The 24,717-nt window shown below is 40.0% G+C and overlaps 1 protein-coding gene across 2 annotated transcripts in view; it reads right to left on the bottom strand.

Moving 5' to 3' along the window:
• Positions 1-1,285: 1,285 nt before the first annotated feature.
• ZNF395 (zinc finger protein 395) overlaps positions 1,286-24,717 on the bottom strand; it is a 52,129-nt gene continuing 28,697 nt past the window's right edge. For both annotated transcript variants that reach the window (XM_077489253.1, XM_077489254.1), the window contains 7 exons: positions 24,179-24,285; positions 22,614-22,849; positions 20,526-20,626; positions 19,986-20,244; positions 18,303-18,395; positions 15,956-16,059; positions 1,286-14,045 (listed from right to left, as the gene is read on the bottom strand). In XM_077489253.1, the coding sequence (XP_077345379.1) occupies positions 13,934-14,045; positions 15,956-16,059; positions 18,303-18,395; positions 19,986-20,244; positions 20,526-20,626; positions 22,614-22,849; positions 24,179-24,285 (1,012 nt within the window). In that variant the 3' untranslated portion in view covers positions 1,286-13,933. The remainder of the gene's footprint in view (positions 14,046-15,955; positions 16,060-18,302; positions 18,396-19,985; positions 20,245-20,525; positions 20,627-22,613; positions 22,850-24,178; positions 24,286-24,717) is intronic.

Here is a 24,717-nt window from a genome sequence, read left to right as displayed (position 1 = left end):
GCTGCACTGATGAGGCATCACCAATGGGCACCGATGAGGATGCACCAATGGGCACTAATGGGGATGCACTAATGAGGCTGCACTAATGGGGACTGATGAGGATGCAATGATGAGGTTGTACTAATGGGCACTGATGAGGATGCACCGATGAGACAGCGCCAATGGGCACTGATGAGGATGCACCGATGAGGCTGTACTAATGGACACTGATGAGGCTGCACTAATGGGGATGCACTGATGAGGCTGAACTAATGGGCACTGATGAGGATGCAATGATGAGGTTGTACTAATGGGCACTGATGAGGATGCACCGATGAGGCTGTACTAATGGACACTGATGAGGCAGCGCCAATGGGCACTGATGAGGATGCACTAATTGGCAGCACTGGTGGGCACTGTTCTGATAATCAGTGTCAGGATTGCAATAACAAGCAGTGTAGATGTCCCTTTAACACAAGCCGGTTATCGTCCCTCTATTTCTCTATCAGCATGAGGAAAGAAAAGCCGAGAACCGGCTCGTGTATGTCCGCTTACTTTACAGGATTTATGTGTCAGGCTTACTGGAACCCCAACTGTAGCACCAATCCTCTTCACCTATCCAATTCACACCCGGGTAGAGCGTGGCGACTTGTTTACTACCATTTCCCCACAAGGCCAGTTTTATAAAACAAGAAGAAAAAAAAAAAAAAGCAGCGACACAATTTTATTATTTATAAAATATATTTCATATCGCAGCTGTATAAACATAGGAGTTCACATTTGTTTCTTGTATTACAATAGAAATAATACTTGGAAGACAGCTTAAAAACCAGCAGAACAGTAAAAGGGAAATAATAAAAAGTCAATGTTACGAACATGCACAATATACAACATAATCATTTTACAAATTAACAATTGCCTTCTTTGTGTTATTCTGCAAGAAAAAAACAAAAACAAAAAAAAACAGAATGACCATTATTTTTTGTACACAGTTAGTGTTTGAAATTAGCTTGTACTGAAGAACAAAAGAAAAAAAAAGACCAGAGATTTAGGAAACCTTGAAGTCTTCCTTTGCCAAATAAATGACTAGCTGTAAAAAAATAAAAAAGGGATCGGCAGATGTATTGGTTATATACAATATGAATTAGGATTAGCAGTCTCAAACCAGAATTTGTATGCTGCAAGAGCAGAACGGTCCCTGCTGCAATTTGTGAAAGCGTTCTGGGATATTTAAAAGATTTAAACCCAAGAACAAAAACTTGATAAATTGCGGTTCGCCAGTCCTTCGATATGGTAGATGCATTTGTTTTCTTTTTTCAGGCTAAGAACATTTTCTGCATATATAGAATTAAATAATTGGGACTTCTTTCTTGTTAAAAAAAAAAATAAAAAATAATAATAATTGGGACTTTCATGGTGCCATGAGATTACACAAACCAGTATATATATATTTTTTTTGGCATTTTAAATGATAAAAACGGGATTAAATACTTGATATAAAGCAACATAGCATTGGCAACAGCATATTAAAAAAAAAAAAAAAAAAAACACACACACACATTTTTGGATTATAAGTGCTCACGACCTCGAGATACAGTGAGGATTAAAATTATTTAAGCAAAACTAAAAACGAACAAACTATACATAAAAGAATAATATCCACAGTAATAGAGGTTGATTCAACCACTTACCTAGTCCCTATATGTAGAAGTGAGATTATATATATTATATGTTTATTAATTTTTATTTGCTTATATCACGCTTTTAAAGGATATTAATAAAACGTGAATTTAAATTAAAGTTAACTCATTTAAAACTTAAAGTTAACTGTTAATTAAGCTCAATAGTTCGTTTAGAATAATCCAACCACTTACAGTCACTCACTATGTGTTGATGTAAGAATCCTGTATTGTTGATTTGTTAATTCATTTTCATTTGCTTATATCACTTTTAACCTGTGTTAATAAAATATTAAATTAAAAGTTAACTCATTTATATTAAATGAGTTAACAAAGTCACTATGTGTAGAAGTGAGAATGCTGTATAAATTATGTATATTATTTTTATTTGCTTATATAATGCTTTTAAACTATTAATAAAAACACAAAAAAATTTATTTAAAAAGTTAACCAATTTAAATTAAGCTAGTTAACTGTTAAGTTAGTTTGTTTAGGTTATCTCAGCCAGTTAAATAATCACTATTTGTAGATGTAAGAATGCTTTAATATTGATATATTTATTAATTTTAATTTGCTTATATCAAACTTTTAAGCTGAATCAATAAAACACTTAAAAAACAAAACAAAAAAAATGATATACTGGTTTGTGTATTCTCAAAGCATCTCAAAAGTCCAAAATGTATTCTTTGATTATTTGGATCTAGTATAAAATGTCCTGTTGATGCAGAAATGGCGTAACCTTGTGAATTAAAAATAAATCACAAACAACGTCATCTTCCTTTATCTTCTATAAACGACAACACTCCCAATGTAATGATGGGGAGGAAGGCGTGTTTGTAGTCCCAAATCTGGGGAGCAACCAAAAGTGACAACCATAGATCCCTCCACAGGACAGTCAATGAGTGTTGTCACCCTAGGACAAGAAGTTAACAGGATTAAAATGGTAAAAAAAAATACAAAAAAAATAAGAACAAATACAGCCACCCAATGCAAAGACTGGCAAGCAGCAACTATTTTTAATTTATATTTTATTTTTTATTTGTGGTTTAGATACAATTTGATGAAACAAAATGCTGATAGGGCTCAAAAGAAACCTGTGATTTTTGCATTTTATTTTCCTTTACCAATTAATAGAACACAGTCTTCCTAGTACATCCAGACTTCCAAGGTCTGTTTCATATCAATACATTCCAACATTTTAAAAAATTCTAAAAATCCAAAAACAGTACCTAAGCCTGCAGTAATTCTGCCCTGAATTCCCCATCTCTGTACAAAAACTAAAGCCCATTTTTGCTAAGCCAAGCCCATTTAAGGCGTGGCATTCAGTTCCCTCCAATCAGGGCTGCCTGCTAAAGCAGGGATAGGTTTTCACAACAACTTTCTGAAGTTCCGCTAAAAAAATAAATCAGTTTTAAATTTTTCAAATCTTAGAGCTGGACAACTTACTGCATGGAAAGTTCAGGAAAAGTTTACCAAGAGTGCAAAGTGCTAAAAAATGAAAATCCGAGCGAAAACATTAATGGCTTTGCTATATATATTTGGGTGTTGTAAATAATGAACGCAAAAAAGGACTTTTTATCTACAGCTGAATTTTTTTAACTCAGTTTTAAAAGGAAAAATTTCAAAAATTCACACCACAAATCCTTAAAAAATAAAAAGAGAAGGATCTCCCAAAAACATTTTTGAAAAATGTAGCATTTTCTTTTCATATTAATGACAAAATAAGAAGCAAGTTTCTACAACGCTCTAGAGCAGGGGTAGGCAATGTCGGCCCTCCAGCAGTGGTGAAACTACAAATCTCATAATGCCTCTAGGAGTCATGCCTCCTATGCTCGTCAGGGTCTTGCAATGTCTCATGGGACTTGTAGTCACCACAGTTATAGGGGCCAAGGTTGCCTACCCCTGCTCTATAGTGACAAATAGGTTAAAAGCCAAGCTCCCATTGGGGGGGAAAAAAAGCACTATTTACAAAAATTACAAAGAAAAATTCTAACCTCGAGAGCCTTTGTCTGCTCATTCCACCTAAAACTGATTTGTCTGATTAAACACTTCTGAACCTTTTTATTTTTTTCGTTCCACACCCATATTTCATTTTAGCCTCATTAAAAAAATACCACATTTTTTTCAAACTTCTTTAAAAGGTCTTTTTTTTTTTTTTTTTTTTAACAATAAAAAAGGGAAAAACACCTCACAAACAACTTTAATACAAAATGTAGCCCAACATTCAATTTATAAAGCAGTTTTATGCGGTTTGGCATTAGACTATATATTTTATTTTTTTAAATTAAGATTGTGTCAAAAATAAATGGATAGGAAATTAAAAAATAAAAAAATAAAGTAGCTGCCAGAAAAGGAATACAATTAGGGTTTTACATCCAAATTTTTAACATTCCAGAAACCTCAACTGGGAAATTGAACTCCCATTCAAAAAAAAAAAAAAAAAAGAAAATTCTATTTCCCGACAAGAATATCCCAACAGACCTGATATAATCTAGGAGTATTCTATAAAAATCAACAGTTTAGACATTTAGAGCCCAGTTAGCACCATATATACATGTTTTTTGTTTTGTTTTTTATTAGTAATTTAAAAAATTACCATGTATTTTATGCTGTTAACATGTTTTTTTTTTGCTCATTTACATTTGCCATGTTCATAAAATGAGAGGTAACCAGTGATGCATTATGGTTTCTGCACTAGTCAAGATTTATAGAATACCCAACGTCTGACAAGAGGTCAATATTTTCGGTTTGAAGACTTGAGTTGAGCTCTAAATTTGAATTTTCTATACGTTTAGCACAGAAGGTTTTACAATTATTGCAATTACAAAAACGTTGATCCCTCTGTATTTTGGAGCACCATAAAATATTACCACCCTTACTTGAAAAATGTAACATCACACCTTAGACAGGAAAGGAAATTATACAACAGGAAATTCACCGACTTATATCGGTCTTAGCCTTTTCTAGTCTAAGACTACTAATGACACAAAGGGGTTTTTGTTTTGTTTTTTACCATCAAGACGTTAAATATGGGATTGGCAAATGATCCTGTGACTGCTTTCAGAGAAAGCGATGGTCATCCAGAATTTTCTTCCTTTAGATAAATATGCCCATTTCTAAGAAAGCATGCACATTCGACTAACATTCACCCACTTTGCTGCCCAAACATCCACCATGGGAGATTGTAAAGCTGACCAATCTCACCAGTAGTGGAAGACAGTTTTGCCTCACCAGCCAACTAACCAAAACAAGTCGTAAAACACCACTGCATTGAAACGGTTGGGTATGCGTGTATAAATGCCATTCATTGTATACAAACTGCTGGTGTTGGTAGAACTAGTGTCTTACTTTAGAAATCCCCACTCACAATAATTAGGAAAAAAATATATATATTTTATATATATTTTTTTATGCAACTTTTTTCAAGGATATAATAAAAAAATAAAAAAAAAACACACAAGAAAAGTATCAAAAGCCTTATGGGAAGGTGCTTAAAACTACTTTTATTGGGAATAATTTACCCGTCATCTGAGTGGTTTGTTAGGTTCACAATTAAGGGCTGGCAAAAACAGATATTTTACTTTTTTTTGGTGAATCACGTGCCATCTTCCTTACTATGTGGCTCAAAGATTGTGGACATCTGACCATCACACCTGCTATATGGCCGAAGGAAAGTGGGCCACCATCCTAATGGAGGAGAAACTGGAGTGGCCTTCACATCAACCCTATTGAACACCTTTAGGCCATCCTCCAAATATTTGTATAAGGTTTCAATGTAGAGGAACTTGAGTGGCCTACAATGTCAACCCTACTGAACACCTTTGGGATGAATTGGACCTATTGCAAGCCACTTAGAGTTTTATGTGAAAGAACTGGAGTGGCCTGGACCTCAGCCTTATTAGATACCCTCAGGACGACCTGGAACACCATATGAAAGCCAAGTCTTTTCATCCAACATCAGTACCTGACCTCAACCCTACTTGAATACCTTTAGGATGAAGTGGAACACAGGCTGATAACCAGGTCTTCTCATCCAACCCTACTAAACACCTTTGGGATGAATTGGGATGCGAATTGTAAGGCGAGTATTTTCATTCAACATCAGTACCTGACCTCAATCCTACTGAATGCCTTTGGGATGAATTGGAACACAGGTCTTCTCACCCAACATCTGTAGGGTTGAGGTCAGGTACTGATGTTGGATGTGAAGACCTGGCTCACAACTGGTGTTTCAATTCATCCGAAAGGTATTCAGTAAGGTTGAGGTCAGGTACCGACCTCAACCTTACTGAATCAGTTGGATGAGAAGACTTGACTTAAAATTGGCTTTCCAATTCATCCCAAAGGTGTTCTGTAGGGTTGAGGTCAGGTACTGAACACCTTTGGGATGAATTGGAAAGCCAATTTTAAGCCAAGTCTTCTCATCCAACTGATTCAGTAAGGTTGAGGTCGGTACCTGACCTCAACCTTACTGAATACCTTTCGGATGAATTGAAACACCAGTTGTGAGCCAGGTCTTCACATCCAACATCAGTACCAGACCTCATAAATGCTCTTTTGGCTGAATAGGCACAAATTCCCAAAGGCACACCCTTTTAGAAGCCTTCCCAAAAGAGCCAAGGCTGTAAAAACCTCAAAATGAGGGCTGACACTGCAAGAACGTCCATGGGTTTTCGAGTGGGATGCCTAAAAAGCTCACATAGGTGTGATGGTCAGGTTTCCACCAACTTTGGTTTGGTTGGTTGGTGATCCAGTGCACATCTCAGACTCCAATGGTCGTATGATGCACCTAGTGTTCCAAACATCTACTGTCATTACAAAGCCAAACAATAGTTTCACCCAAACGCCTCCACAAAAATAAAGAGAATTGTGCATCTCAGATACGAGAGCATGAAATCTTTGTTGGGGCATCATCAGAGAGGAGGAGACAAATGATAGTGGAGATCTCTCGCCACTAAAATCTTCAGGAAAATGAAGACTGATTCAGTGCATTTTGGTTTTGGATTATTCCCCTTAATTGTCTTATGGTAGTAAGGAGGCGGGAGTCTTGGGAATAATTTATTGGTGGCCTAAGCGGTTTCTTCACAATATACCCAATTTATAGGTCAAAGTCAAATATTTAATAAAAAGAAAAAAAAAAAATATCATTTAAAAAGCTTAAGTCACAATCTATCCAGATCAGCAGCAACATTATAAAGAACACAAAACTGCTACATTTACTTAAAAACAAAAAACACATGGGGTAATTTTTCCAGTATAAACCAGAGACGGCACCATACACAAAGCAGCGCGAAAAAGGGGCCCATATCCAAATCACAGATATTTGATATCAACTCCAGGCCCAGAGCCATTTCTTAAACCGCCTGGCCTATTTACGCTCACAAGCCCAGCTACAAAAGAAAAGCGCAATTGCCAATGTACAGATACATTCCTCAAAATGAAAAAAATAAAATAAAAAAATAACGCAACACAATAGACCCTGTATCAGCATTGCATGTGTGCCAAGGTTCATTTTCCTTAAAGTGCACCCGTCATCCAAACAGTTTTTACTTTTTAGGCTGAAAGGAACCAACGGCATGACTGTAGTGTGGGGGCAAATGCGTCTCAACACAAAAACAAATGAGAGGTTCTGTGAAGTCAAACGTCTGCAACCCACCCATCTAAAGCTCAGGTTTCAACTGCAGCCATTAAACGCAATGTAGAAGCATGAGTTCTGGAACTTCATGGTGTCAGTCTGACAACAACAGTGGGAAACATTGGATTGTAAGGAGGCACTAATACTTTATAGATCTAAAAAGGAAGACTTTCTCCTTCAAAGCCCGAAAACTGCCCTAGTCCTGGAAGGAGGCACAGCCACTAGGGATAAAGTGGTTAAAATAGAGGTCTGCGCCAAAATAAACAATTAACACAATAGGCTACAGTGGATTTTCTTGACCGTTTTACTCCAGGGAAACCTTTGAAAGAACTTGGGTCCTGAGAAAAAAATAGGTCTACAGCTTGTGACATTTGCAAGATCAGCAAGTTATAGATATAGGGGGTTATTTACGAAAGGCAAATGCACTTTGCACTGCAAGTGCACTTGTAAGTGCAGTCGCTCTAAATCTAAGGGGTAGATCTGAAACAAGTGGAAGCTCTGCTGATTTTATCATCCAATCATATGCATGCTAAAATGCTGTTTTTTATTTTCCTTGCATGTCCCCCTTGGATCTACAGCGACTTTACTTCCAAGTGCACTTGTAGTGCAAAGTGTATTTTCCTTTAGTAAATAACCCCCCATAGTGTAGAAATGCTTTCTTACACATTTCATCTGAACACCAAGGTCCATCAACCTTTGCAGCCAGCGGTGCCGGCATCCACCAACTTTGGTGGCCAATGGAGCACGCATCCACCGACACTGGAGGCCAGCAGAGTAGGTGCCCGCCATCACTGGTCAATGGGAGAAGGGCATTTTTATGGGTCCATTCGCACCAGATGATTTAGCACTAAGGTATGTGAATGGAAGAAGTTCACACTGATGCACTGCACTGATATGCACTGGTTTGGAGTTGGAAAAAATATAAAGCAAGCCCTACTTTTTCAGCACACGCTAATGCATGTCAAGAAAGAGCAGGCCAGCACAAGTTTGGCTCCTCTGCCGTGCTGTAGATCCTTTGAACGTTCCAAGAAGTGAAACGTGCATGTTAAACAGAACACAGCAAGCCACAGCATGTGCATTTCTCTGCACTAATTTTGCCGTATGAATGGACCCCAACTTATGAATTGGTGAGAGGTGCCCATATTCAGGAAGAGGAAAATGGCTGGAAATAGTAATCAGTGCAAAGAATTCACAGTTTCATTGGGGGTCAAAGGGCGGGGGTCAAGAATGCAGCATTGAGGTGAAAATAGCACTCGTGCCATGGCACTGGCTCTGCTAGGGGACGATGGTCCCAGATTTATGCAGGCACCATCCGATGTTCTCAAGGAACACCTAGCAACTTCTGAAGGAACTTTAGGGTTTCACGGAACCCTGGTGGAGAATGGCTGTGCTCCTAGCCAAGATATAAGGTCAATACAAGATATGAGAATATCTCAGGAAAAAGGGCACTCTAAAGTATTGATTAGCCAATACAATTAAGCAACACATGATCAGATCATGTTACAGGTCAGAACTCTTCATTGACAAAACTCAAAATGTTCCCCCTAATAGTCAGGGATCAAGAATTGTAAGAAAACACCACAATATTTTTCATTGTATTTCCTTTAATTTTCTGTGCTCCGTTACAAAGTAATTTTAAATTTAAAGTGCACTTGTCATGGCTTAAGCATCCTTACAAAAAAATAAATTATAATTATATATATATATATATATATATATATATATATATATATATATATATATATATATATATATATATATATATATATATATAGCAGTCTTTGCTGTTATGAACGTTGGTGGGCTGAATTCTCATGTAGCCAGATGGCCCGAAATCCCCTACAGTGTTCAGAGGAGGTTTCCAGGACACCTAGAATCCTCTATTCATCTGGCAACCCCTTCACACTTAGCGGGAGCTGCTACTAGAGTGCAACCTGCTGCTCAAATCTGGTACTGCACAATGACCACAACAATACAAAGGATTTAAAGGAAGACTTTGTAATCTAAAGGTAAACTAGAGCCCTTTAAAGCCTTTATACCTGGTTTTAATAGTATAGAATAGTTTTGAACTTGAATTATACATATACCTAGGGACAGCCAGTTTAATAGGCCTTAATAGGCAATAGCAGTGATTGTCCTTTGACCCATTAGGTAGGAAGAATGGTGATTTCCCACCTCAAAGTACAAGCTCTAGTTGGCCTATCCCGTAGTTTATTTTATCTCAACAGCTGGAAGAACTGTCAGGAGGAATGGTGAAATAAGCTACACAGTCTCCCTCTAACAGATGGCAGCCCTCCAATGGCTGGTTAAAAAGTTTTTGCACAAGGCAATTTACTTAGAGGGGTTCCAGTCAGGAGATGTCCAGCACTCCCAGAAATCATGTTTGTTTAAAGGAGAAATATATAAAAAAAATAAACGCATCAAAGGAGAACCAGTAATGGCTGGCTTAAGCAACATCTAAATATTTTAAAGTAGTATTAAACCCTCCACATTTTTTGGTTTCCTATATTTAAATCTACCAAGAAAAACCTTGCCCAATATTTTTGTTTTCCCAATATTTGTTCAAGCATATTATGTACTACTGGAAACTGCTCATCCTGCATTGCTCAGTTGGGGAGTGAGCATCTGAAAGAAAGGTCACAAGATTGCCTTCCATCAGGACCATATGTCCCATTGTCCCCTGGTCCATCTAAACAGAACACAGATGATTAGAGCAGCCATTCTCAACCAAAGTTCAGTGAAACACTAGGGTTCCCTTCAGAAGCTGCTATAGGTTAATTAAGCTCCATCATAAAGATAGAGCAGCCATTCTCAACCATAGCTCAGCGGAAGCTTAGGGTTCCTCCAGAAGTCGCTAGGGGTTTGTTGAGCGCTATCATAGAGATGATAGAGCAGCCATTCTCAACCGAAGTTCAGTGGAACCAGAAGGTTGTTAGGTGGTCATTGAGCCATGGCTGATTGATCTCTTATTTGATGGTTTCATGGCCAATGCCATCTGATGGACAGTGGCATGACAACAATGACCTTTTTGGACGTCTGTAGGGGGGCGTTTTGACCACCACTTTAAAAAGAGGTATTTCTACCTGCCCTAATTGAATTGGTTTTAGCAGTGGTGCCACAACATCCCAAAATTATTCCATGGTTCCCTCTGGACTAAAATATTTGAGCTGCAAGCCCAATGTCAATCAAATGTCTTTGAAGGGGACTGGGGATGGGCATCTTGATGTCATGGGCTTTGGGTTTGCATTAGTGCATGCAGAATCAGAAGGACATTGTAATCTCAAAACATGGAAACCGAGAAGAGGATTTTCAGATACATACTGCCAAGCAATGACAACCTTCAGAAAGGAAAACACACAGCACACATGGTAAGTGCCATGATCTGCCAAACTATTTAATTTTTCTTTAAAAAAATCCTCACCATCTCTTGAAATAAAACTGAACCATTCATGTATATTTGTGGCTGGACTGTATCTGCCTTCGTCCTTGCCCCAGGATCATAAAAGCAGCTCAAGTATGCAAAATGATAGAAGAAAACCAAAATAACGCCCGTTTGCCCTGCTACAAAGTCACAAACAAGCCCACGTCCGGATGAAGGAAAAGAAGCACCTCAAAGGGTAACATATCCTGGACCCTGCTGAACCTAGTACAGATTTCTTGTACATATTGGTGGGCCCACGACATGGCAGTGGACTCAAAATTAGCTGGTAGAGTAGAACAGTAATGCCACCATTTGTGGCTGCTGTAAAACAGAGCACCATTTTGTAGAAGATTCCTAAATGAAAATGGTCAGTTTTTTGCCGTAGATTCTGGCTTTGGAACCATGAGACATTTGGGCCTTTGAGGGGTCTTGGGTCATTAGAACAACCAACATTTCCATAAGAGTCCAACAACCCCCTATGTATTACTCCGGGTGCAGGTTTCCATTAAAAAAAAAAAAGTTGTCATCTGCCCACTCAGAGATCCACCCCCATCTACCCACTTGTGAAAGCCCAGTGTGTGGGCTGGGAAATTGGCCATTCAGGGCCTGATCGGTCACATAACGGAACATACTTCCCCATACCTGGAAGACCTGCTATGTTGAAGGAATGGTGTGAGGATTCCAGTGGAGCTGGAAATGGCTAGAAAGTGCAGACCAATGCCACCCTTTGTGGCTGCTGTGAAACAGAGCAACACTTATAGAAGATTCCTAAGTGATAATGGCCCTTTTGCTGTAGGCCAAGTCCAAAGTACCACCTGTCCTTTCTGGCTTTGGAATTATGAGACCTTCCCATGCCAAAAGCAAAATCTGCTGGGGCTGTGACAAATCAAACTTGAGAGACAAGGTGGTAGGGTGCTGCACTGACATGGGTATCTCAGTTGGGTGTTAAAAAAAAAAAAAAACACCACGTCATAAAAAGCTACTCTAGAGGATCATGGCCATGAATAGGCACTTGGGAGTCTTTTGGTGAACAGAGAGGAGAGCGCCAAGAGAATAATATGGTCCCCATATTTATTGTTCTATATTAAGGACCCATCAGAGATCAGGTGTTTTCAGAAAGTTCATTTGAAAATTCAACATGTTTTGGGGTTCAAAATGGCTTCATCAGGGCCAACGAGGAAAAGAAAAAACATTTTGCCCGCTGGTCACTGATTCATCTTTAAATAAATTATCTCTTGAGAACAATTCTCCATAAAATCATATCTATAAGTGCTTGTGAGCTCCACCCCTTAAGAAGCCCAATTTGTGGGTGATCCTATTGCAAAGCTTGAGTTAAGTTCAGTTTTTACCGCCCCATGTGGTCAGTTTGAGTATGTGTTCCAGGTAGTCACACATAAGTAGTGAGACTGTGCTGGTCTCAGGCACGCACCTGAGCAACATGGTCAAACAGCGGTGGAGGGAGGGGGAGCACAGTCTACCATGCTTGCTCAACATTTACAACACAGATCATAACAGGACTAAGTGCTACACGCAATCCATCCCTTGATGGACTGAAGAGGACTATGGTAAGACTTCTTCTTTAAGAATCTCTTATTTAAAGGAAAACCTGGGTGTGAGGTTCGGCTCTTGAAACTCTGAAACGCATTGGTATTTTTAAAGTGATTTTAAAATAGTGCAGTCATAATGAAAGGAGGTTTTCCTGGTTGTCGCACCCAGCCATGTTGCAGGCAAATAAAAGCAGGCACAGTTCAATCCATCGAAGCCCCGCCCCAAAGCTGGAGCATTCATTTTAAAATTAATGTGGTAATCTCTTGGCACTCTCTTCTCAATTAATTAGAAGGTTAAAACCTAATGGAAATCCTGTTTGCCCTTCATACACAAAACAGTTTCAATTAATTTCCTACAGATTCCCAGAGTCACATGATTAACAATGAAGCATGGAGCATGTATAGGTGATTTCCCTCCTCTCAAAAGATAAACAGGGTACCAATATATAGCCGACTAAGGTTTTTGGGACCCCCTTGGTATGGAATTACACTGATCGGTGGTTTTGACTACTCTGGACCTGATCTGCACTGAAAGAAATGCAGGTCCTGAATTGCTCATCTCTGTCAAAATGCTAGTTGCCTGGCTGTCTATCCCTTTGCTACTTTTAAAGTCACTATCAGGAAGGTCAAAGTGAAAGGAAAATGCCTGAACAGTCTTGCCTGAGCCTAGTCAGTGACAGAAGAGTGAAGGCAATGAGGGCCATGGGCCGCTGAGGGCAAACGAGGGCCATGGGCCGCTGAGGGCAAACGAGGGCCATGGGCCGCTGAGGGCAAACGAGGGCCATGGGCCGCTGAGGGCAAACGAGGGCCATGGGCCGCTGAGGGCAAACGAGGGCCATGGGCCGCTGAGGGCAACGAGGGCCATGGGCCACCTTCATGAAAACAGACAACTAAAAAAGCCATTTCAAAAATAAGATCAGCTTTTTAATATGTCACAGAAATGTCATATCATAAAATCTCATGGCCGCACCCACTTCTTGTTTCTCTGAGCAAATGGACAGCACCACAAATATAATATTTGTCTCCAAAATTAAAACAAACCAAGCCCCCCCCCCCCCCCAGCACCCAGTATGTAAAATTACAATATGACTGGCGTACAGTTTTCATTTGCAACCCAAAAAGCTTTTCAAATGACCCCTGACATCACAGGGGTGACTTAATCATGGCGCACTTTTCTGAATCAGGGAAAAAAATAAAAAAAAAAGTTGTAAAAAAATAAAATAAACAAAAGCACAAATACTGTAGCATGTTCAGGACATTTTACAAGCAGATTGGGTGAGACGGACACTATATTACAAGCGGACGGGTATCTTGATATTTCTTTACAAAAAACTGTAGTGACAGAAGGGATTGTTAAAAGAAGTTCAGACATTTTGGTCCCTGCACGTCCATTTAGCAAAAAAAAACAAAAAACAAAAAAGGGGAATAAAAAGAGGGGGGGGGGGGGGGGGAAGGAGACCCCTACAGTCTATTTAAAAAACAAAATGGGAAGCTTTAAAAAAAAAAAATCTGGCAAAAACATACAATGTTGTACAGGTTTTTTTTTTGGAATTTACAAGTCAAAACAGTCTTTAGTCACCACCCTTCTCTTAGAGATGCTTCATGTGGACTCCATGAGCCCTTTAGATGCTGAAGCTTTGCCACCTCTAAGCAGATGTGTGTGCTCGGCCTGTCAGTCCAGGAACCTCTGACAGGCCTTTTTCCACCGGCAGGCGGTGCACCACTGGTCCCGGTGTTCGATCCCATAAACCTTGCGGCACTTCTTTGCTTCACCGCGAACCTTCCTTTAAAGAAAAGAGAATTTAAAACAAAGAAAAAAAAATAAAAATTATAAATATATATTTTATAAAAAAAACAAAAAAACAAACAACCTTACACTATAAAATCAATGTATATATTGGTACTGCAATCTCCTAAACCTAGGGTTGCACAGATACCACTTTAAGACTGAATACAAGTTCTGATACTTTTCAAGCACTCGCCGATACCGATTACCGTAAACAATTTTAATGCCGTGTGACAGTAGAAGCAATATGCAGCACTGATGTGCACTCATGAGGTGTGGACTGTGTCAGTAGTTTTTTTAATTTTTTTACAAATTTATATATTTTTGTTGTATTCTTTTTACAATGTTTTTTTTGGAGTGGGGGGTGGACTTTTTTTGTGTTTTTTTTTTTTTTTTTTTTTTTTTACAATTTAACCCTTAAATATTTGTTATAATTCTTTTTATTTTCTTCTTTTTTTAATAAGCCCTGTTGGGGGGGTAGGTGGGCTTCGGTGAGATATCAGGAGTCTAAAACAGACCCCTGACATCTCTCCTTTGAGACAGGGAAAAGGAATGAGGATACAGATTCCCCAGTCCCTTTCTCTGCAGCCTCAGCTGCACTGAAAATGAATGGACAGGAGACAGCGGCTCCTCTTTATTCATAAACTGAAACATCGTAAACCCAGTTTACGATGCTCAGTGATCACTGACTGTGCATTCAGAAAAAGGAAGGAGCCTGTAAACGACACCGCTCTCCATACAGGAGGAGGAGGGGGACCGAGAGAGCGCGAGGAGCACAAGGGGGAGTTAGAGGGGGACCCGCACAGAACAAGGAGCACGTGGAGCTGATTGGGGACCCAGGAGCCAGGGGAGGACATAGTGGGGACAGTCTGGGATGATCGGTGCAGCGGTGGGGGGGGTACAAGCACCGATCTTCCTATATAGCTTTCAGTAAAGCATTTGACAGCCAAGGGAAGGGAGATGAGAAGCAGCCGTCAGATGCTTTATTGAAAGCTATACAGGGAGATCGGTACTTGTACCTCCCCCCCCACCACTGCACCGATCTGTGAGGCTGCTCGCCCCCCACTATGCTGAGGATGCCTGGCCTGATAGAACAGGTATCGGATCAGGCAGTGGAGCATTTTCACGAATACAGATACTCGTGCAAAGGCTTGGTACCAATACTAGTATCGGTGCAACCCTACCTAAAACCTTAACCCCATAACAAATTATGTCCTGTGACCTTTCTTCAGTTGTAAGAAACTCGGTCACCAGACCATTTCAATAACAATCTCGCCATAAGATTATATGTGCATTTAATTTATTTTATGCATGTTATTTACCTAAACAAGCCTTCCTTGTGTAAACAAACATCCAAAAGCCCCAAGACTGCTGCTTGGTGCCGCCATCTTGGATTTGATGTCAGCAGCCCCAGCAGACACAGAGCCATCACTCATGGCAAATTCTATAGTACTCGCCTTGAGATCTGCTAATGTGTACACATGCAAGTTTCTGGTATGAAACGTAGGGTGGCAGAAGGGAGGAAATATTCACCTTTTCTGGAGAAAATGCTGCTTATAGTGCTTATAGTGCTTCTCCCACGACCAAAGGTCTAGAAATTTGGTTAGATAATCTCTACTAAAGAAAAAGGGTCAGCCAGGGACTCTGATGCTAGGTCAGGGATTAGGTAGGCTCAAAACAGAATTCCTAGATCTGAATTCACATATTCAACATGCAAAATAACAAGGCGTCAAGAGTAACTTGGGTCAATGTGGCTTATTTCTAAAGACTATGGAGCTACAGGAGGGTCTGGAGCTCCCTTCGTGGCTACAGGAGGGTCTGGAGCTCCCTTCGTGGCTACAGGAGGGTCTGGAGCTCCTTCATATGCATAGAGATTCTGATATGTACTGAGAAGTCTAAAGATCTCACCTGCTCCCATTGGTGGCCCGAGGGGGTGAAGCCACAATCAGATGCGACTTTATGGATGGTGTCTGCTGCTGTTGCTCACTAAAACTCAATGACCGGCTTCGGATCTGAGGATAAAAGCAGAGGCAAAATAAACTTGTGAACCTACAAACGTTTCCTCGTTATCCATCTAACATTCCTCGAATGGTAGATGGATAATAACTTCAGAAGGAACACCAAAAACTAAACAGATGTGCTCATAAATTGACATCCCCCTGTACCTAATGAAGCCTAAAAAAACAGCTAGAATAAAACTGGTTGGAGTACCGAGAACAAAACCCAACATAGTACCAACACTGTTTGCAGAGGCGTCAACAAGGCCTATGAAGAGAACTACACCATCCATACTGTGAAGCAGGGAGGTGGTATAGGAAATTTTGTCAAAAGGATTCAAAAAATGTGCAGGCATTCATTTGCCTGGAAGTTGCACAATGGCCGCCATTGGACTTTCCAAAGGCTGCAGCAGAAAAAAAAAAAAAGGCCAATCACCTGACCTGAAAGGAGTTGTAAAGGCAGAGGTTTTTTTTATCTGAATGCATTCTATGCATTAAGAAAAAACCTTCTGTGTGTAGCAGCCTCCCCAGCACCCCCCAATTACCTACCTGACCTCTCTCCAGCAATATCCACAACCCCCTCAGCCACCCAGTACACTCCTCCTGATTGGCTGAGACAGAGCAGCGGCGCTATTGGCTCCCGCGGCTGTCAAAGTCAGTCAGCCAATCAGGGGAGAGAGGGGCGGGGCCAGGGCGCCATGTCTGAATAGATACACGGAGCTATGACTCAGCTTGGGTGACGGCCTGTAAAAAGCTACTGGTTGAGGGGCACTCAAAGGAAGGAGGGACTAGGAGCAGCAAAGAGGGACCCCCAGAAGAGGAGGATCTGGGCTCCTCTGTGTAAAACTATCTGCACAGAGCAGGTAACTATAGCATGTTTTTTTTTTTTTAAACCGAGCCGTTACAATCACTTCAACACTATGGAGCCACCTTGATCGTCTAGCCTGAAAAGCACATTTAGGCTCTACACAAAGAATTTACCTGTAGGTAAAGTAGCAAGAAGGTTCTGAGGATGCCATTACATTCACCTGACCTCAACATCAATGAGCCAACTTGGTTGTCTAGCATGACCACCACATTTGGGCTCTCCGCAAAGAATTTTAAGGACCAGAAGGTCTCTTGGCAAGAAGGGTCTGAGGATACCATCACATCCCATGACTAACATCATTGAGCCACCATGGTTGTCTAGCATGAACACAGATTAGGCTCTCCACAAAGAATTTACAGGACCTGAAGGTCTTGTGGCAAAAAAAAGGCAGCTTCACCAAATTAGGAGGTAAAAGGTCTCATACACAATCACTGATGCCAAAGAGGGCAATATACATTATGAAAGGGTATACAAACTTTTGAAAAGGAACCATTACCACATATCGGACAACATTGCAGATATTTAACCTCCATACCCCCGAGATGGCCCTCTTGTCCATGTTGCCAGAACCTCTCTCCAAAATTAAGGTAATCATTCTCCATCACTGCCTTCACCTGTAAGTGTAGAGAGTGGATCTCTCTAGTTACTGGAAATCACCTCAACTCGCAGGATGGGTGCAAATTCTGAGGGAGATCTTTGAGAGGGTGACCCTGATGGCATCTGACCAGAGCAAGCCTTTAAGACATGGTGCTGCTGGCTTGCCCCACAGAGGTTTGCCTACATTCAAACATTTAGCCCAATGCTCCCTCGACAGCCTCACACTTTTGGTACGGTTTTGAACGTGCGCGCTTCCAGGTTGCCGGTATTCCACCAGGCTCTTAAGTCATGGTGCTGCTGGTTGGTCCCATCGAAACCGGCCTACATCTAAACCCCCAACAATAATCCCTTACACTTTGAGGGGGTTTAAAACTTGTGCTTCCACAAGTTTTTAGGCTTGCCTATCCTAACCCCGATCTCCTCTGTTCCCTATAGCCCACCAAATACAAAATATGCAACACAAAGTATGTGTTCAGGGAATAGCTACTGCAATTTTACCCTTATTCCCCCTAAACACCCTGACCGACATTTTTTATGTTTCATTACTATTCAATAGCGGATGTTTCATCCATTTTTTTTCTGTATTATAATCTTGAGAGCACAAAGACCAAATGATAGCATCAAATACAGTATAAAATGGGGGGAAAAAAAAGTTACTTAATAAAATTTCGTTAGCATATTGATGAGGAGGAACATGGAGGAACCAGGGAAGGCAAAATATAAGCAAATTTAACTTTGGCTTTAATGGAAATATAGGATTTTTTTTTATTCAGGCACGTCGGCTTTTACTCACTGGAGACAGGGTGGGGAGAGCGGAGGGAGCGGCTGCCCAGCTTATACTGGTGAAGATATGAGGGGATACCGGGATCTGGATGGAAGGCAAAGCCTAAGGGGAGATTAAACAACAGTTATATGCAAAGTATTACACTACCCCAGTCAGATTCCTAGTTTATAGTCAATTATAATAATAATAAATTATTATATTTTATTATATTATAATAATAATAAAATATAATAATAAAATATAATAATAATATTATTATTATTATTATAATAATATTATGAATATATATATATATATATATATATATATATATATATATATATATATACATATACATATATACATATATATACACACACACACACATATACATACATACACACAAACCTACCACCTAGCAATAGTTTAGGCAAAGCACTCCACCAACTCTTATCCCTTCCCGCTGGACCTTACGTGGCATGAGCCATGCCAGCTAACCACAGAGGTTATGGAGAGACGGGACCAAGTCAGGCCTAGGATTAGCATAAGCTTTTCATTGCTTTATTAAATTTTTCACACCACAAGCTGTATGGTTATATTGTCTCAATGGGTCCCAAGCCATACCATAAAGGGCATAGTTTCTACTAAGTGCACTAATGATGCGTGAAAAAAAATCTGAAACCGCTGTACGCAATTTGGAATAAATGGCTCAATGATATTAGGCTATACTTGCACTATACACAAGCTGTTCTGGATGAGTATCTGGCTGATAGGGCAACAAAGCATCAAGTGGCATGGCTCTGCCCATTGTCCTGAGTTGGGGAATAGACCTAAAAACTCAACCATAAATAAAATTAAAGAAAACACATAACACCACACACGCTACAAAAACAAAAATAAACTATAAAAGAACCCGCAAAGCAAAAAGAAAAAAAAAAAATCCAAAAAAGCACCAGTAAAAAAAAACCTACCAAAAAAATAAATAAAAAAGAACTCTACAACGCAAAAAAACACAACAATCCTGCATACACCCTTTAAATGGCCAATTGACCTCCCCTTTGAGCCAAAAAAATAAAAAACAACACAAAAAAATAATGATTCTGGCATAAAGCAAAACTGTTTAAAATGGGAAGTTTTTTTTTATGGCAACACAAAAAAAAAATAAATGAATAAAAAGTCTAAATATGAGCGGTTAGAAAAATAGAAATAAAAAGAAAATAGAAAATAATAGTGAAGGTAAAGGAGCTACATAGGACTTATTAGGTTAAACAAATGGTTAATAAAAATTATAATAATTAAAAAAAAAAAAATTCTTCTCGTCAGGTTGCTTTGACCGACTTTTGCAGATGGAAGCTCATCTCTAATTTATGGGCTGTGATGAAATGAGACACGACCTCAAGAAATAAAAACAAAAAATAAATAAATAAAAAAAGAACACACAACAGCCTTTATTTGCACTTGAAAGGCTGGGTTCACCCCTTTGCAGTTTAGGTGTGGTGCATTGTCACTATAGTTTTTTTTTTTTTTTTTTATGTATTTTACATTTACTGTTAAAAATCTTTGCAACATGCATGCATTTTGATAAAAGCACATTCAAGATACAGCACATTTTTTTTTTTCACCTGCAATTAAAATGAAGTGAACAAGCTTAAAAAAAAAAAAAGCAGGCAGCAAGCCCAACAATATACAGGAATACAAGGAGAGATGGGATACCTGATAGGCATGATCGGCCTGGATGTGCCAGAAGGAGCCCGGAGCCGACTGACTGAGCGCACTTGGAAGAGGAGACTCCAAGCCGGGCACCTCCAGAGCCGGAGTGTCAGGTTTGGGTGTCACCGGCTGGATGAGGAGCGGAGTGGTGGCCGTGCTTGGGCTCCTGGGTGTGCTCTCTGCTTCGGCTTCCTCTTTTAGCTGGACCTCGGTGTAGTAAAAATCCTCCTCTCTCTTACGCTGGTCGGAATCTGCGCCATCTCTGTAAAAGGGGAATCTATTTTTAGACTCTCAATTAGTAAATTAAATGTTAATTTTGGGGGGAAAAAAATAAAAAATGAAATAAAAATAAATAAAAAAAAGCATTTGCCGCGTTACACCAACCCAATTACCTAAAATGCATGGAAGGAAAAAAAATATTTTTTTTCAATAAAAAAAGAAATGCATTTATAAGAGATTCCATGACCCCAGTGCTACAAGGCCACAGTGCAAGTCTGCCTTCCCAAAATATTTATACAGCCAATTAGGAGCAAGAAGCCTTACCCGAGGTGCTGGGTTTTCACGTGGCGCTTAATGCCAACGATGGAGCGCAGAAGCTTCCCGCAGTTTGGCCACAGACACTTGTACATGATTTTCACAGAGTTCTGCAACGCAAATAGATACACGATTGGCAAGTCAGCAAGGCCTACGGTGAAAAGTGCATGTCAAAAAAACGAGCCATAGTACGAAGCATATGGGCAGCTGAAGTTTCTTGCAAATCTTGGTTTTATTTTTATGTTTTATGAGCCTGTTTATTCACGTAGAATGAGGTCATTAGTTAAGATAACAAAGTATTACATAACAATAACAAAGCTTTTTATGACATTGTCTAGCAAAACTTTTTTTATGCAACCCAGACACAAAAAATTTAATAATTAAAAAAAAAAAAATATATATATATATATATATATATATATATATATATATATATATATATATATATATATATATATATATATATATATATATATATATATATATATATATATATATATATATATATATGATGAGAGAGATTATGAATATATAAATATATATATATATGATGAGAAAGATTATGAGATAGAGAGATATATATATATATACACATTGTGTGTGTGTGTGTGTGTGTGTGTGTGTGTGTGTGTGTGTGTGTGTGTGTGTGTGTGTGTGTATATGAAATTCTAGTTGCCGTAAACAACAAAAAAAGTTATGTTATGCTACAATTTGCCCTATTACACTGTAGAGATTTGGCACAAAGCATTGAATGAATGAAATGAATGAATGAAATGAAATACTTGTATAGCACACAATGCAAACTGAATCGCCTCTAGGCAAAGCATTGCAAACTATTTACAAATTTTTCTCTTTTTAATGCAACAAAAATACAAAAAATAGAAAACTAGGAGTTAAAAGAAAAAGTTTTTTTTTTTATAACTTGTCAGGTTGCTTTGACAGATATCACTTGCGGATGGAAGCTTTGTTACTTATTTAACATTGCATTTAACTTTTGTATCCTCCTGTCTGATCAATGTTTATAAGCAATGTTACTTTGTATCTCTCTCTATTTCCTGTCTGATCAATGTTTATAAACAATGTGACAGATGACGTGTTTATAGACAGGCGCAGCGGTTGGGCCTCATTCAGTTTGGGAAGGTGGGGGTTGGCATGCATTCCCATGCAGTGCATTTTTAAACCCTAATTATTTGAATGAGCTACAAAACGCACCGGACCACGCAAAAAGTATTGCATTTCCGATCCACGTTTGGGGTGCTATTAACAGTACTTTAGCATCCACATGCAGATCACAAGGGACAATGGATTTGAACGCTGTGTGGGAAACGTTCCCGCACTGCGTTCTGGTGTGAACCAGATCATATGCACTTAACAGCCAAGATCCCATGGTTCTCCATTGACCCCGTTATGTGGTGTCACTTGAAGCGCTTTAGCTTGAAAATGTACATGAGCTTCTTTTAAGCTTCAAGAGTTATTGGTCCCAATAAATACCAATTGGAGCGTCTGAAAAATATGCACAAAAAACACACATTACCCATTTCCCTCCCCAGTAACAAGCTTTCCATTGGTCATCAAGAATAATATTAAAAAAAGCTCAAGCCTCAGATGTCTGTACAGACACAATGTACAAGCACAAAAAAAAAGTGCAAAATGACCAAAGAAGCTTGGATCAAGCGTGAATGGAGCCCAACAGTAACTCCCGGCTGTCATTTTGACAGCCGTGAATTGCCAGCAAAGTTTTTTTGGGTTTGCGTAGCACACTTAAGGGTTTATTTACTGAAGGCAAATCCACTTTGCACTGAAAGTGCACTTGGAAGTAAAGTCGCTGTAGATCCGAGGGGGACATGCAGGAAAATAAACAGCATTTTAGCTTGCACATAATTGGATGAGAAAATCAGCAGAGCTTCCACTCATTTCAGATCTACCCCTTAGATTTAGAGCGACTGCACTTCCAAGTGCACTTGCAGTGCAAAGTGAATTTACCTTTCGTAAATAGCCCCCAATGTGTCTACAACTGATTAACCCAATAAAAAAAAATACAAGCAATTTTTAAACATTGTTGCTTTTTTCCCCTCCAACTGAGGAACCATGCCATACCTTTCTCTTGCGTGGGGCAGGCTCGTCCAGAAGGAAGGGATCAGGGTCAGTCTCGAAGCCTTCATCCACATGGGAAGTGCTGAACGCCTCGTTTGTATACTTGGGGCTGGCTTCGGTGTGAGGAGGGGAAGGCGTAGAGGCGCCACATTCCGCACTCCAGTGCCCGCTGGTTGTACTGCTCCCACTGTCCGACACGTCGCCGCTTTCCTTCCAGAGGTCGCAGGTCACTCGAGGGGCTTAGAAGAAAGAAGAAAGTGTGAATATTAAGCCTAGTACAGTGCTATCATGAAAGACACTACGACATTTTAAAAATCCATTGTTCCCCATTGGTAGGGATCACTGGAATGAAAGTGTCTGCCCTAGTCAGGTCTTTGTAACATCCATTTCCATATGCCCATGGAACGCCTTGGCCCCTGATGCTTCCGTGATGCTCGCGGGATGTCCTTGTGTCTTCCGGTAGAGATGGGAGCTTGAGAAAGAATGCACTCCGGCATTCTAATGCCCCATACACACTATTAGATGTTCTGCTGATTTACCAAAACCATGTAGTGCAAGGGCCTGCCTGATAGTATACAAATTGAAACTCCTAAGGTTTGACCTCATATTATATGGTTTTGGTAAATCTGAAGGAAAAACTCAGCAGAAAAACCAATCGTGTGTGTATGGGGCTTTAGAGGATTTAGAGCCGTCATTGCAGGAAGGCACGTTGGGATCCACCATGTCTCCTTAAAGTGTTGAAGACCAAGGTAAGTACTTTGAGAGGGCAGCTGTTGTATACCAATGGCCATTTGCGTAAAGGTCGAGAAAAAAAATAAATAAATAAAATCTTCCATGAGCTATGGCCACTTAAACATGTCTGATGGACCAAGAATACCCCCATTAGAAGGCTTTCGGTGGTTCCAGAACATAGTCACTAGCCAGGCCGAGGCTCCTGTGCCTCTACACTAAAGATTGGCTTGGGTTCAGAAGTGCCAGCCCAATCAGTTGCAGGTGGGTCATTCCCTACCCTGCAACTACATGTACACAAAAGGCGTGGGAAAGCTTATGACATAATTGACCTAAATATGGCCACATAGTTAAGCTCATCACTAATGTAAGGGGCATTTTCCCAATGAAAATTATTTCAAGGGTTCCCCTGGGGTAAAAAGCTTGAGAAAGTACGACGACTACACTGATGAACGCTGATGAGGCAGCACTGATGATCAGTGCCCTGATCAGTGTAAACAATGTACTGTCAGTTTTGCCAGTTACCTTTCAGAGACAGTGTGTGAAGTGTGAAGAAAAGGACTGCTGATAACCTGCAAGTCAATATACATGTGACCAGCTATGATTGGACACAGCTGATCACATGGTAAAGGGCCAATGTGATGGCCATTTACTGTGCCCGATGCATGCCCCAGGGGGAGCGGGAGGACGTCTATGGACACCTTCCCAGAACTGGCAAACTATCAAGAAGTGGTTAACCATGGTTCCCGAGTGGCCTTGCCTGGTAGGGTCCTCAAAAGAAGAGTATAAGCCCCCACAGAACCAGCATATAGATACCAGCCATCTCCATGGGTACTTACTTGGAATAAGGTCACTGCAGGGGGGACTCTGGACGATTGGGCTGCAGGACAAGCTGGTGAGGACCATGGCTGCCATCATTTCATCCATCTCTACGGCATCTGATCTCCTATTAGAACGAAAACAACTTCTTCACATATCTGGTTGAAGAAACATATTTCAGAAAAATTCACCATATCGGTTCTCAAAATTGGCAACTGCAAACAAATGTGGTCAGAAAATAGGAACTATGCAGGCAACATCAAATGGGAGGTCAATCCGTCACTGGTCAAGGTACCCCAAAACATCCTCTGGGTAGAACCCTGTCCAAGAATGGCTAATCGATCTTGCCATGTCTGAAACTACAGCATGGATATTAGGCTTCCCAAAAGTATGGAACTTTTATTGTAGATCTGCTTAATGCAGAGTATCTCAACTGGGGTTCTACGCAATTCTAGGATTCCACAAGAGGTTCCAAGGGGTCCTGCTGCAGGGCTATGTGGCAATGAATTTGTAGCTTCAGTGTTCCCCCCAAGCAGCTACAGCCGATTGGGTCAAGTAC

This window comes from Lithobates pipiens, unplaced genomic scaffold (assembly GCF_037356315.1).
Source record: "Lithobates pipiens isolate NorthernLeopardFrog02 unplaced genomic scaffold, aLitPip1_a1.2 Scaffold_18, whole genome shotgun sequence".
Taxonomy (NCBI): domain Eukaryota; kingdom Metazoa; phylum Chordata; class Amphibia; order Anura; family Ranidae; genus Lithobates; species Lithobates pipiens.
The sequence above is the reverse complement of the archived record's forward strand: the minus strand, read 5'-3'. Positions and strand labels throughout refer to the sequence as shown.